The sequence below is a fragment of the Urocitellus parryii genome, chromosome 10 (assembly GCF_045843805.1).
Source record: "Urocitellus parryii isolate mUroPar1 chromosome 10, mUroPar1.hap1, whole genome shotgun sequence".
NCBI lineage: Eukaryota > Metazoa > Chordata > Mammalia > Rodentia > Sciuridae > Urocitellus > Urocitellus parryii.
In genome coordinates, this window is record NC_135540.1 from 60,556,348 (window position 1) to 60,572,456 (window position 16,109).

Below are 16,109 nucleotides of genomic sequence, written 5' to 3' on the forward strand. Positions count from 1 at the left end.
TCATGGTAAATGAATATTGAATACCAGCTCTAGATAGATGAATGTGCCTTTTCCTTGATTTTAGATAGTGATTAGGTAGACAGATTGATAGATAGATACATAATTGTAACAACAATATGAATAAAGGATTGATACAGTGCAAATATTTAAAACAGAACATTTTATAGACCATTATTCTGAGTCTGACAACTAGTAATGAGATACAAGAAATGGAGATAGACCTTTTAAAACAGACCATTTTAGATCCAATTGATTAATATCTTTTCTTTATTACAACAAGTAATGGTTTTATTCTCATTTACAAGAATGGATATATCATTCTGTACTTGTTCTGTAACATACAAAGTGGAAATACATACCACCCTTTTGGGAGTATCCTAGAAAAGGAGGACAAAAAGAGAAGTACCCTAAGAGTCAAATTGAGGGGATAAATTTAGCTCTCAGGTGCTATTTTATTCCCTTCTTTCTGTTGACAGTGCAGCATTTTGAGAAGAGTTTTCTTGATCTATGGAACCATAGCCTGCCTTTAACTCTCAGTTAAACTACCCAAACAAATAAAATTGAGGAATTACTCAGGAGAAGTATAGGCTCGCTAGACCAAATTTAAATTCTGAAACCTCAGTGGGTAATCTATACAAGACTCGTTTCCGCTATATCTAGTTTGTCTTAGACTCGCCAAATTCACTCCACAGCTTAGGAAGGAATCTTATAGCCAAGCAACGTATTCATGTGTGACCCAGTCACCACCATGGTAGGTTGGGAATATCTGAGATTCATGTAAAAGGAGTTTGATTCTGTATCCTTAATGGTAATGGTGATCTGTCTTCAATCCATGTGTAAATCTCAAAAACCTTCAAAGATACACAGTGGTATGTGCTCACCATGATGCTATTGTGAATGAAGCCCTTTCTGTACCGTGCAGGTTTCAAATGTGGATATTCTTCAGTGCTGGTGACCTGAATACCCCAGACCTTCTTCCAAGCCGTATATAGCTGAATATGAACCGGGTAGACCCCTGAGTGATGTGGGGCCACAGCATAACCCATGTTGATCGGTATGCCATGTTCCTGAAAGAAGTCAGAACATCAGGATGGAAGGTAATCAATTCAATCAATTAAAAAGCAGATACCTCCTATAGAGAATACACTGAATTTTATGCTGAGTATGAGAAATAAATATAAAATGAACTAGCAAAATGGAATTTTTAATCTTTCTGCAGCTTATAATCTCTTGGGGCATATGGTATGTGGATATTCTGAATTTTGAATACAGAAAGTTTTGGGGGAAAGATAGGAAGTGAATTTCGCCATTCTTCAAATAAACATAGGAATTTTTAAAAAAATGTATTATTTGAGCAAGTGCCCAAAGGTAGAGGGAAGAACATGTGGTTTCTCTGTGTGTGTGTGTGTGAGTGTGTGTGTGTGTGTGTGTGTGTGTGTGTACAAAACAAGAAAGGTAAGCATGAACCATGAAAGTGATGAACTTTTTACAGGTAAACAAAAGGATTTAGAAGTATTTATATTTGCATAATATGAGCACGTACACTTAACATATACTCTATTTTAAGAAGAATCTGGGGACATGAACTATAAGGGAGGAAATGAATCATAGTCATATCTTAGGGAACTATTTCTATGATGCAGATTAGGTGAAGGTGGAAAACAAATCTATATTATGGGTGGTTGGATTATAAGGCAGGTTATTAATGCTATATAATTGCCTGTGATGTTTTGGATACAAGGAAAAAGAAAGGTTAAGATTTTACTCCTGGTTTTAAGCTTTAGTAAATCAATTTATTTTTATACAGCATACACTTCACTATGAGATACTTACCTTGGGTAAACAGTCAACTCTGAAGGAAAACAGGTATAAATTTAAAGCAAAAATATGAGCACATTGTCAAAGAATGGTGCTATAATTTTAGGTACATGAAATAGATCTGCAGTTTTCTAATTTCTACTTCTTTATACCTTTCCCTTTAAATGCTTATCTGCTTTATAAAGACTCCTTGTAGGATTGAATCTCATCAATTGAAGTTATAAATTACAATGCACAGTCATATATGAAGGTTGATTGAATCAATAAACAGAACACAAAAGTGTTGACTTGACAATCTCCATTTATATTTTCTATTACATGGTACACAGCAAAGAAAAAGAATTCAGTTTGGTATAAAAAAAACAAGCAGTGAATGGATCACATGTCTACAATACTTAAGTCATATGCCACACTCAGCTCAGAAGATGGGCCCTAAATATTTCACAAGTGTCCATCATTCTTCCTTTCCTGGAATGACCCTCATTGTATAGCCAAATTCACTTCTCTTTCATCAAGACTATGTGTTTTCTAACAACTATTACAATAAATGACTCTGTGGGAAGACTGAATTATGAAATCAATGCTGTAAAATGAGCTGGAGAATTTTGTTAGACACTAGGGAAAACTCATTGTTTGGTGTGTGCAAAAAAAAAAAAAAAAAGACTTCTTCCAAGACATTGTATTTACTTATTTATTTTTTTTTCAGTGCTGAGTATTGGACTCAGGGCCTAATACATGCTAGATAAGCTCTCTACTGCTGAACTATACTTATAGGCCTGGAATTTTTTATCTTCCATATGAGGCAAGGCTGGAAAAAGTCCAGTAATAAAACTACTTGAAAGCTATCAGAGAGGGCAGGTAACTGGTGTAACCCTGACACTTCACCGGGGGCCATGTACAATACTTGAAGAAACCTTACTTCTCCCTGGTTTGTTCCTGTTGCCCAGGGAAGTATCGCAGTATTTTGAGGATGAGCAAGCATCCAATAACCAAGATGTTGTGAGCCTGTGGCTGCACTACATGTGAGAGAGACACAAATTTACCCAATCCAGGAACCTAGGCTCAAGGGGGTTCAAATCCCTGTGTCTGGTACATAGAATTTATATGACTATTGTCTGGGAGGTTACTTCTGATTCGTAGGAAAGGAAAAAAAATGTGTTATCCTCTTATTACTTTTCCAAGTAATTCATACAGAGATTTTATAAGTCTCATCCCATAATTTGAAGCATGACAAAACATTTGATGAACGCTAATGGTCTTTAATAATCACTTTGTTAGTCCTCATTTTCTATCACTATTTATGTTTTATTCCAAATTGGGGGAATAAAACATTATTAGATAAGTATGTTAGTGTCCTAGAAACAAAGAAATGAAAAAAAAATCAGTAAAGGGAATTGAAATATCAAATCACTCTCTCTCTTAAAAAAAAAGATGTTTCATTTTGACAGGTAGTAAAATGAATTGTAGAACTTTTCATGAAAAATCAGAAGGTAAAAAGCAATTGATTTGGTGAGTAGGAAGGAAGGGTCAGTAAAAAGATTTTATTATACTTATTGATTTCTGGGGGCTCAATGTTATTCTGCTCATAAGGTCATCTTATCACACTGGCAACTGGAGCTCAATCAAAATAGTAAATCACACTAGATAATTATGAGTTTATACTTTTTCAATCTAAATGATAACACAAAGTGAAAAGCAATTCCCCAGTAACTCTTTTCCTGTTATCAAGGGGCTTACTGAACTAGAAAGCTTCATTCTTTACTGTCTGGAAGCTTAAAACCCACTTTATAGAGACCTGGCCAACTAAAAAATGAACCCAACTTTATATTTACACAAGATCACAAAAGTTACAAAATTTGAAAGGCTTTTCAATGTAAATATAGGAAGCACCCAAAATTCTATAAAACTGATATAAATGGCGAAATGAATAATTTCAAATATAGCTTTTATTATTTGGTAGAACAATGTCTCCTAAAGAATCTAGGAATTCTATGATGCTATAATATGACATACTGGCACAAGTATTTACAGGAGATTTTGACTTATTTCATTTTTCCACTTATATTACATTTCTGTTAATTGGAAAATGATATTATGGTAAACTATAGCCTATATAAAAAATACCACCATTTTTCAAAAACAAGTGCAAATAAAATGCATTTAACACCAAATATCTAATAGCAGCTATATTGCTATATACCATTTTTAAAAAATCATTCTTAATGATCACGTCTTTGCAATTTCTTAATATTTATTTAATGTTTTTACATTTATGTCTCATGTGACCCTCAGGATAATTCTGTAAGGAGGACTGGATGTTGCTATAAAGGATGTAAACTGTGTCTCAGAGAAAGCACATGACTTGCTCACATTAACAAGTGTTAGGGCTAGAATTATACCTAAGATTTCTAAATTCAGTCTTTTGCTTTCCCAATAAATTTTCTCCTACTGTGAACAAAAGGAACAAATGTACATTTCTGAACTAGAATTTTTATCATTTTTTTAACTTGGAAAAACCTGCGTATCTCAAACTCTTCTGCAACTATTATTTTTAATGCAAACGAGTTTCAGTCAAATAGAACTACTGTGGCCAGATTTTGGAGGGGAGTAAAGGAGACAGAGGCTAAATTCTGTCAGCTCCTGGCTCATGTTGCTGGACAGTGAGATCTCGAAAACAAAAGACTTTTCTAAGTAGTGTTTGGTGCTCTTTTACAGAGTAGCTATTTTTTTTTCAGCCTGAGCTCCTGTGGCAGTCTCAGAAATGATAAATGCCCCAGGGAACTAGTTCTGAATGGCTCTGTGAGTCCTTGCAGCAGTAAAGTCTATATTCTGCTCCATCAGCCCTTCCAAAGTTTTTGAAAGCATTTATGTTACTGAATAAAACTTCTCCCTGTTTAAAATAACTTAATGTTATTTTAGCTTAGAAAATGGATTGATAGAGCTGGTGTTTGCCTTTTTCTAATAAGTATAAAAGATTTAAGAGGTTCAAGTAAGATATCTAGTGTTTTGAATTTTAGGAAACAGAGGAAGAGTTTGATAAATACTGCCTAATATTGCTCTAATAAAACTTATTGCTATTAAGGCTAACACCTATCTATCTACACACACACACACACACACACACACAAATATGCTTGGTTGTTAAATCTTACATAGTGAACAGACAGTGGATAGGGTATAGTAAGTAAACAGGAGATGGTGATCTATTTAAATAATACATAGCAAACACATTAAAACAATTTAATTCAATTATACTTGAAATAATTACTTTTGAGTTCATGATTTTATGTCAAGTGCCTTGTTAAGTATTAAGGTTATACTAGACATGGCTTAGATATAAGACACGGCTTTTACCCTAATGAAATTTGAAATCTGAAGACAATTGCACAATCAATTATACAAATGCATTTGAATTCTCAATGAGTTTTGGCTAAAGATCTTTTGATTTTTTAAAAAAAAATTCTGAGCAATTTATTCTGAAGTCACAAATAGTGTTCAACCAAATTGACATATAAAGACAAAAGGCATAACAGTAAACATTGGTAGGTATACATACCCATTCTCAAAGAAGACATGTTTCATATACAGAAAGTAAAAGTACAGCAGACAATTGCAAGAATATTTTCCTATGCTATTGAACAAGGGTAGTTCTATAAAAAGTCCAAAAATTGACCTATATTGTGCCTGCATGAAATATATCAAATTAAAATGAACACGCAAGGTGAAAGTTGTACCAAAGAAAATAGAATTAGACTCAAATATTTCAAAGTGTCTATACAAGAAGTTTTAGGTGTTGTTATGGATTGGATATCAAGTGTCCCCTGAAACTCCTCTGTTAAAGCAGGATTGATCAGAAGTGAACTGATGGGATTGTGAAAACTGTAAACTTATCAGTCCATCCTACTTGGAAAGGACTACTGTGGTAGGTAGTAACTGTAGTTGGGTGGGGAGTGGCTGGAGGAGGTGGGTTACTGGAGGTGTATCCTTTGCCCCACCTTTCCTGCCTGGTTACCAGGAGCTGAACAGTTTTTTTCTGCTGTGCCCTTTGGCATGATGTTCTGTCTCACCTTAGGTCTAGTGCACTGGCTAAGCTGTCTATGGAATGAGATCCAAATAAACTTTTCCTCCTCTGAATTGTTTTCGTCAAGTATTTTGGTCATAGGGATGCAAAGCTAACAGGTGTGTTCCTGAAAAAGGAACATTTTCAAAAGAACCATTATAATGGGCATGTCAGCAGAAGTTAAAACCTTTCTACTCTATCATTTTTAAATGGAGATGCAAATAAAAAATCTAAATATAACTTAAAAATTAGCTTATGAATAAAAACAATTGACTGGTGCATTCTTTTGTATTTGGATTTTTAAACTGATACTATGTAATTCTGGGATAAGCTCTGGACTGTACAACTCCAGTAGGAAATTTCTCTCTTACTTTCTCAGACAGGAAATCGTCTTTGTAATGAAAGGAAGAAATGGTGATACATACAAATTCAAAACAAAAAAGTGTTGTAAAATGGTAAAATATCATAAAAATAGCAGCATGTAAAATTCAGGACTGTTTGTTTAGTGCAAACGTCTAAGACCAAACTATATAACAGTACAAAGCATTTGATTATTAAAATGGATTATGGTTGTTATTTTTAACATGTAGATACTTTGCTAGTGGAAAAAAATAAAGTCTTTGACATGAACATTAATGGAAGCTGAAAAACATTTCCAGCTAATATTGACTATTGATGTTAAAGTAGAAAATTTCTATGTAGAGGTCTGTAATTTTAATCTTCTTGGCTATTTTATTAGTAACAAAGTAAATACAATTCAACATCTCAAATTATGTCTAAGAAGTATTTGGTAAGGATGGAATACGGATGATTACCATTTTTGTTTCCGGTGACGTAGCTCTAGTGATATGGTTGCACATTCAAGTATTTGGCCTAATGACATTATTTTGGGGAATTTTTCTCAGACCCGACAATGATCAAATGGAACTTAGATTGAGAGGTAAAGTACTGGTGCTTCCAAGAATGATCTTTTCTTATGATTTCCAAATAATACTTAATAAAAATGAACTTTAGAATTTAAAGGCATTCAAAGCAATAATCTCATAAAATACCGAAAAGAATAAACTACTCCAGATGGTTATTATAAAAAAAAAGCATATCATCAGTTTTTCTTTGTTTTAATATGAATAGAGTTTTATACATGGCTCTGCCAAGAAGCAGCTTAAAAAAGATAGCATTATGAGATCTTGTTATATCTCCCACAAAATTCATATTAAAAGTAAAATCAAATATTTACTAATAATAGTCTGAAATCTAAAAATAAGGCAAATGATATATATTTATAGGTCTAAATGTACACTAAAATGTAAAAATAATTTGAATGGTTGTTTCCAGTTCAATATATATTTGATTTTTTTGCTATCAGAGTTTTTTTTGCTATCCGAGGTTTCTGTAATATTTTCTTTTTTATTTTTGTAGCAGGGATTGAATCCAGGTGTGCTTGAACCACATCCCAGTCCTTTTTATTTTTTATTTTGAGACAGGGTCTTGCTAAGTTGCTTAGGGCCTCACTAAATTGCTTAGACTGGCTTTGAAATCATTATCCTCCTGCCTCAGTCTTCTGAGTTGTTGGGATTACAGGTATGTGCCCTAATGTCTGGCATTAATATGTTCATAATAACAAATGGGCTGGGAGTAGTTCAGTGGAAAAAATGTTGCCTAACATGGAGGAGGCCCTAGGTATGATTCTTAGCTCTGCAACAATTATCATCATTATCATAACATAATTTATCATCATAAGTCCATCCAATTATTCCTTGTTGTGTTCAGATTAAAGTCCAAATTATTTGCCATCACCTTTCAAATCCCAGGAAGTATTTTCTCTTGGGCCCATTCTCTGATTATGGTCTGGTCACTGAGTTTGATCAAATAAATTTAAGCCCGCATAGTCTTCTATTAATATTTCTATATTATACTTAGAATATCTCTACCAATCAAACCTAGGGTTTCTGTGTATTAAGATTCTTTTTTGGGCTGGCGTTGTGGCTCAGTGGTAGCACGCTCGCCTAGAAACCACAAGGCCCTGGGTTCGATCCTCAGCACCACATAAAAACAAATAAAGGTATTGTGTCCAACTACAACTAAAAAAATAAATATTAAAAAAAAGATTCTTTCCTTTTCATGTCATTGTTACTGAAGTCTATCATATTGCATGGAATATAGTAGGTATGTAATAAAATATTTACTAATACTTATTGCAAAAGTATCCTAGATCTTGGATTCTATAGACAGATTGAATTGTGGCTTCATACTTATTAGTTGTATGACCCTGAGAGATTTTCTGTACTTTAGAATTTTCAGCTGTAAAATTACGCTGGTGATATTAAGGCATTAAATAATAAGCTATATAAATGAGTTAATATTTGAAATGCTTAAAATAGTCTTTCAAGTTATAGGATTTTTAAGTGTTTATTTACTCAGAAAAGATATATAGATTATCATATGGAATATATCAACTTTGGTAAATGCAAACACAAGTGCCACACATTTAGCCAAGGACAATGATGAAGGATTGAAGCAGAGAGATTTGCACTAACAGCAAAATATATAGCAACTCTTAAGTCCCACAAATATGGAGCAAAGGTTATGATCAGAAATGATAGTGGTCAATTACCACTATCACCTCCTTCCACCCTGCCATATAACTTAGTGGCCAAGAAGGCATGGACTACTTCAAAGGATTCTTTCTCTTTCTTGCTTTTAGTTGAGTTTGGTAAATCAAGAATCCTGGTAAAACATCAGAGGGAACAAATAGGGAAGTTGGGACATTTATTCCTTAGCTCCCTCCCTGTAAAGTCATCTTGTGCTATCTGACTCCTTCTATAAAAGATTAAAAAAATAAAGCAGCATCCTCTCGGAAAATACTCCACTCTGCATAATTGTAGCATCTTCTTTCCTGTGCCTATTCAAGTCTTGGAATATCCTACCTTCATGGTGATGAACTCCAGGGTGTTACTTGGTTGTTTCCCTATGCCCCAACAACGTTTTTAAAAGTTATTTTTTAAAGTCCTCTGCAATCATCCTTGTCATTTCTAATCTTCGGGCATCTGATATCCTACTAGTAGTTATTACAAAATTTCTCTTAGATCCTGGGAGCACAGGTTATCACTATGGTGAAACTATATAATGCAAGTAACTTAAAGAAGGAGGATGGATTCTCTTGAAAGATTACTGCTCCAGTGGATTGATTTTAATGACCTAACACCTTGGTGCAGTCATGCATTGCAAGACTCCTTGGGAAAGATAATAAATGGGCAAGGTGATCTATGGACATCACATGCAAAAGCAAAAACAACAACAACAACAACCAAACAAACAAAAAAAAAAACAGGTGAGCACAAGCAGCACCCTGGTACTGCACTTGGTTGCCATTCACTGTTAAGATACTTTTCAGAAGATCTAACACAACACAGAGAGCCAGAAATAAACAAGAAGAGTGGGACTGGGAAGGATTGGGCTTACAGGCATATGGGAGTCATTCCCTGGATCTCACACAAATAGCTGGGAAGAAATATGAAGAATGAATTGAAGTATCTATATAGAGACGGGGAAGATTCACACAAATGACTTTCTCTATTAATATACTCCAGGAGAAATAACTGATAAACTCAGTCTTTAAAATAATTGGTATGGTTTTATATCTCTAATGCTTAGCACGGTGCCCTGTACATTGTTAGCAGTTAATAAATATAATTTTAAAAATAACAAATAAAATATTATTAAATAAGTTACAATTGTTTAATACATTAATGTAAAGAGAAAATACATGAAATAATGATGTCATAAATTAATGCATTTATAGTAAAGAGATTAGGCTTTAAATAGTACCCTGCTGAACTGAAAGTATTGATTTGTTCTCCTAAATATGCAACTTTTAGAGAGGACACTGGTGCTAATGAGTATAGATTTCATTATCTATTTTTCTCTTTAATAAGGACTTGGGATCTATTGTCAACTTTGAAAATGATCCTAGAATCATTGATTTTCCACTGTGTTTGGGGTCTGAAATTGTCTTCTGCTTTTTATAAGTGATAAAAGCAATGAGTATGTGACCCTGGAAATTGGTCAGTCTCAACACTTTCTGGACTAGAGCCTAGTAAATGGTGACAAGTCTCTGGAGGGCTCTGTGTGACAAATGGATTTTTCTTTGAAAAAAAGAAAGAGCACTGTGATAGTGTTTCTTCTGTAGTGTTGACCTTTCTGATCCTAAGTAGAGCTATTTTGGGAAACTGAGACACATCCTTTAATATTCTTGATTCCACTTAAAATCTACTTTGCGGCTTAAAGGGAAGTAAGAGCAAAACTGAGCGTGTCTTCATTCGGATTGGATAATAGTTGCCATTTCAGTTAATTTGGCATTTGCATGGCTTTTTGTGTTCAGCATTCTTATTTTATTAACACTAAAAATGTTCAAGATATTTTGGCTCATTAATTTCCTTTTTTCAACACATATTTACTATGTGCCTGAGATGAACCCAGAACTGTTCCTCTTACTGAGGATACAGCAGTGAATAAATCAGGAAAAAAAAAATACCTGCCATCAGAGAGTTTACATTTTGTGTTGTGAGATCAAGATTGCACAAAATAAGTAGATAAATTAGGAGATGATAAAATCTGTGGAAGAAAAGTAATTCAGAGGAAGGGAGAAAAGTGAAGACCATGAATCATGATATTAAAAGGGTTATTCAACAAGGTTCTCACAGAGAAGGTAATATTGTGGTCAAGGTCTGAACTTGTAAGTGATGGAGCTAAACAAATGATGTGGTATTATAAGCTGAAAGCACACCAACGTATAATATTTCTAGGAAGATTATTATTATTATTATTATTATTATTATTATTATTATTGTGTGTATGTGTGTGTGTGTGTGTGTGTGTGTGGAACAGAGGTGGCAGAAGGAGAAGAAGAAATGTGTGCAAAACTTTTAGGTCCATAGACAACATTGAATGTTGTTGTTATTTACTGCAGAGAGATGAAGAACTACTAGAAAGTTCTAAGTACATAGATGATATTACCCAGGGTTTTTCAGATGACCATGTTGAGAGCTGACTGAAAGAAAGTAAGGAGGAAACTGGGGGTCAGACAGTAGCCCATCTAAACAACCTAGATGAGAGATAATGATAGCTTGGACCATGTCACTGGTGAGAAGTGATTTTATTTTGGATGTAGTTTACAAACATGGAACCAATAGGATTTGAGGATAGATTGAGTATGGTGCATGAGGGAAAGTGTGAATTGGAAAGGGGGATTGAGTTTACTAAGTGAGATGGAGAAGTTTAAAAATTGAGCAGGTTTTGGGGTTAAAGACAATAGAACTCATGATACTCTAGATTAGACATCTAATTGTATATGTCAAGTAAGAAGTTTAATTAAGCTTAGAATTCTGAAAAGAGAGCTCGGTTTGAGATACTGATGAGTTTTCAAGATGTGAATTTTATTTAAAGCAACAAGATTCTCTGAGATAACAAAAAATTAGTGTGTAAAGAGAGTAAAAAAGAGGTATAAAAAACACATTGGGGGAATATTAATATTAACAGGTCAAGAAAAATAGAAGAAACCAGGAAAATATATTGAGAAAGAATTGCAGGTGAGGTGCAAGGGATACTAGGAATCTACAATGAAATGGGAGTCAATTAAAGAAACTGAGGGACACTCTGTCAAACGCTGCTGATAGGTCATGTTCTCTGAGGACTAAGAATTGTCCCATTGGATTTAACACTGGCTGTCAGTTGATACACTGGACAATAGCAGTTTAGGTACAGTGGCAAAGGACAAGCTCATCTGTGGATTTAAGAGACAATCAAAGGGATCAAAATGGAGATGGTGAGCACAATAACTATTTCGAGAAGTTTTGCTTTAAAAGAGAGTATATAAATGATGCTATCCCTGAAAGAAGAGCAGCATAAGCACTGGATTATTTAAAGACAGAAGGAATTAAAAGTGTGTTTTTAGGGAGAGAAAAACAATTTAGAAGAAATAGAAGAATTGCTATTGATAGAAGAATGATAGTCTCAAACAGTTGAGAAGGGATAGGTTTAAGTGCAGATTTAGAGTTTAGAATTTCCATTACCACTTCTTTTTATCCATTATTACAAGACAAAAACCAAGTCTGTATGCTCTCCTCAAAGGATGCCAGTCCTCAACTTGTATTTTCTGCTGCTGTTAACTTATGCCAATCAATAATACCTCTACATTCTAAATACTTTGATAAATAATTATGACCATTTGAGTTCTGGCTATAAAAGTCATAATTATTTTATCTTTTCCCTAGGAATGCTCAAATTAGAATGTGCTATTATTTTATTTCTATTTTGTTATCATGCTGAAGTAGAAGTTATAAAAATAGGAGCAGGTCAGCAATTTCTTCTGCTTGATTTTTTTTTTTTTTCTGTGAAATAAGAAGTAAGATCATCAGCTGCCAGTGGGGATGGGACAATCTGTCCAGCTACGTGAGAGAAGAGAAGGTGTGAAACGGTGGTCTACGAGGATAGGACCAGCAAAAAAAATAAGGCTTTGTTGTGTAATGTCTGTGTAGCATTATAGGTCTGTTGGAGGTGTGTGTAGTCAGGTTTTAAAGTAAGAACTACTAAGGTTCTGGTCCAAACCAGATTTAATTTCAGAGGTACATGCATGGAAGGACAGGGGTGTAGATATAGACTAAACTTCTCAAGGAAGTTTGAATAAAATAAAAAGAGTAAAGAAGGCAGGTTTTACAAGGGAATGCTTATGGGGATGGGCTCCTGAAACTGCTGAATAAGGATAGGAAGAGCCAGAGGTCAAGTGTAGGGGCAGCTGAGAAGTGACCCCAAATCTCAGGAATTGCAGACCTTCATTTCAGCACTGTTCCCTTCATTGTGAGCTGCCCTCCAAGAAAGATCTGTTTCTATATTTAATTTAGTAATAAGAGAAATGTTAACAGATACTATGTATTTAGAGGTTCTGCATCATGCCTTTAACCGGCAAGAAATGATAACTTACAAGTTTTTTTTTTTTAATATGTTAACAGTCTGAAGGAAACAAGAATGTTATTGTTCATCTGTTATTTCATTATTGCCGTAGTAGAATCAGGTAGAGAAGGTACTCATAATTTTGTTTAATAAAAATCACACTGTTTTCTTAATAACTGATGTACCTAAATTTGTCTTGGCATACCTCTCCTCTAGCACACATCTGTGTTTTGGGTTTGTTTGCTTATTTTCATGGAGCAAAACCCTGGTTTCAATTGGGTGTGGGTGTGTGTAAAGTAAACAAACTGAAGAGGGTCAACTGCCCTTTTGGAAGTTGACTACTGTGTACTTTGTTTTTCGACTTTGAACACAGTTCTAAACTTTTTGGATACTTTCACTTTTATATATCTTATAGGTTGGAATCATTAATTTAAAGGTATTACTTTGCAGAGATAGATTTGCATAAACTATTACTTTCCCTTAGCGATGGAATACTTTTCTAATATTATTTTTGAGTCAAGCTGATTTCCCTTAGGAGGCATTTTCCCCTCTTAATGTCAGCTTAACACATTTATGGGGAAAATGTTTTAAACATTTGGCATTTGCATGAGCCATCCCTCTGGTTGTCACTTCCTTCCCCACCCCCAAAATACAAGGTGTTATTATAATTTGTCCTTCTATGACATCCTGTGCCTTCTCTGAATTAAAATGATTCACATCTGCGATTGTTTTCCATTTGGTGGAAACTTTACTACCATGTAAAGCAGGTTCAATTTCATCAGATTAAAGAGAAGTTTATGGTAATAATTGGTACCTATGTATATCTATAAAGTTCAATGAATAATTCTGTTTACTTGAGTACCTGGTTATGAAGATTACTAAATTATTTTTTTCTAGATGTGCTCATGTTTCAAATTAAAATCATACTGAATTTTTGCATTTCCATATTTTTAGCATCGTGTTGAGATGGCATCACATTTAGAAATAAGAGCATGAAGACTGTTTTCCTACATGGACAAGTTCACACTGAGAACCTCAGTCCTCTTAGAAGCTTAACAGGGTTGGACACTCTCCAGTGTCAGTATGTTTCTCATTTACACAAGGTAGAGCAGAAAATATTGCAGAAAACTGAAGTATCTACTATAAAAAATACATGTAATGAAGAAAATGTTCAACCACTATAAAATACAAATGATACTATCCAGCTGAAAGAAAATTTCAAACTTGAAAAGACAAAACACAAATGAGAGAGAGAATAAGAGGGAAGAGAGAATGAGCGAGAAGGGGAGACAGAGACAGAGAGAGGGAGGGAAAGGGGAGAGAGAGAGAGAGAGAGGGAGAGAGAGAGAGAGAGAGTGCAATTAACACTCCAAGGAATTATTTAATTTGGGTATATTCAGTACAAGAGTTAAATAATAATAATAAAATAAACTTGGCTTTAGATTATAACAGTCATTTAATAATTAAAAACAAATTTAACCATTGAAATAGTGAAATTAAAATTTGTCATTGAAAGTTCATTGTATTAATGATCATTTGAAGAATTCACTTATAAAATTTCTATTAATAATTTATTCATAAACAGGCATAAAATCTTATGTTGAATAACTTTTAAAAATTGTTGGGCCCTTATGTTTAAGGGTGTTCCATATAAATATTCCTTTGGAGGACCTACCGATTCTAGACAATGGGGATAACCTAAACATAGGCAAAGCTCAAAACAATGTAGGTGAAAAAATGCAAAGGAAAAAATTCTAGAGTGCTATATTTAACAGGGTGTTTGTGTACACAAGTAGGTAAATAAATAAAAACAAAAAGCAGTGGATTAAAAGGAAAAGTCTCTCAGTCCACAAGCCATGGACAGTCTGGAGATAGGTAGTTGCTGGTGTTGGTCCAGCAGGTCAAGAATGTCAAATATGAGCTCTCTGATTCTCTTGGCCTTTCCTTCATGATTTGAATATAAGAAGAAATGAAGAAATGTGTGAAAAGAAGGAGTTATTTTTCACAGTGGAAGTATTTGAAAAAATTTGAACATAATTGAAGAGTGATAATTCCAAAATTTCAAGTGGTCATGTGTATATGGAACAAATCTTTGTAATTTTTCCAATTACCTGTATAAAAATACAACTTGTTTTCATTAATAATTCTTTTTGTTCAAATGTCTAGTAGGGTGCTAGTCTTTGCTTATCAATAAAAATTTGTGACCATGTTCAATATTTTGTTGGGGGCAGAGGTGGATTGCATAACAAATTAGAATGTCTTTTGTTTCCAACTGGAATGATACCTAACTCTAAAAAGTGACTTGGTTATCTTATGCATCATCAATCTCATATCAAAAGGAATAACCATACTCTTCTTGAAGAAATATGATGAAAACGATGGGGGTCATGATGATAATGACAACGATAACGTTGATAAATACTTTTGATACACATATATGCCAGGCACTTTGCTAAGTATTATATATACATAAACATGTACACACAACATCTCCACCTCACAAAAATCTACAATGTGGGAAAGACTTTCATCCCTATGTTACTTAATTAAAAGGTAAAGCACAAGAATTTAATGTGCCAAAGTCACCTCTCCAAGTAACTGGCAAAGATGGAATTTGAACCAAAATAGATCTGGAGCTAACATGTGGCCTTAGTTTACACATTGAGCAACTAGTTATGACATGTGCAGTGTAAACTCATGTCACACAGGGAAGAATTCTCATGTTTAAAATAGCTCAGGTTTTATTTTTTTTCTGAGGATCATGACTTTTTCTTTTTGTATTTTGTGCATAATCTATTGTTCTGTACAATATAAACAAAACAATAAATTAAAGAAAATACTAATTTGCTTTAAAGTAGATAAGTGAAATATCACCAATTACTCCAACCAGTTATCATCCTGTCTCCTAAGGAGAAAATTTCTATTGCAATTATTATACATGTTAGCACTTGGGAAAAAAAAAACCTTGAATTCCTTTAACTCATTAAAAAATATTTAAAAGCAAAAATCTATATGGAAGTCAACAAAAGTATAAGGAATGGCTTTCAAAGTTTTACCTCTATCAAAAATAATGATAATGAGATATCCACAATAGACAGATATAAGTCTGGATAGATTCATATCAATGCATCTTGGGTGATATAAGTAGTTAATTTAATTGCTGCTGCCCAACATTTAAATGCATTTTGTAGGTGGAATTTATTCATTTGAGGTTAAACATGTTCAGCAATAAAAATAGCTACTTGACAGGAAAAAAAGATGTTCATGTTAAAATAGGAATTTG

The 16,109-nt window shown here is 33.8% G+C and overlaps 1 protein-coding gene across 1 annotated transcript in view; it reads right to left on the bottom strand.

Annotated features, from left to right (window-relative positions):
• Ndst4 (N-deacetylase and N-sulfotransferase 4) overlaps positions 1 to 16,109 on the bottom strand; it is a 226,577-nt gene that overhangs the window by 90,267 nt on the left and 120,201 nt on the right. The window contains exon 4 of the mRNA XM_026389690.2: positions 882 to 1,067. Within this exon, the coding sequence (XP_026245475.2) occupies positions 882 to 1,067 (186 nt within the window). The remainder of the gene's footprint in view (positions 1 to 881; positions 1,068 to 16,109) is intronic.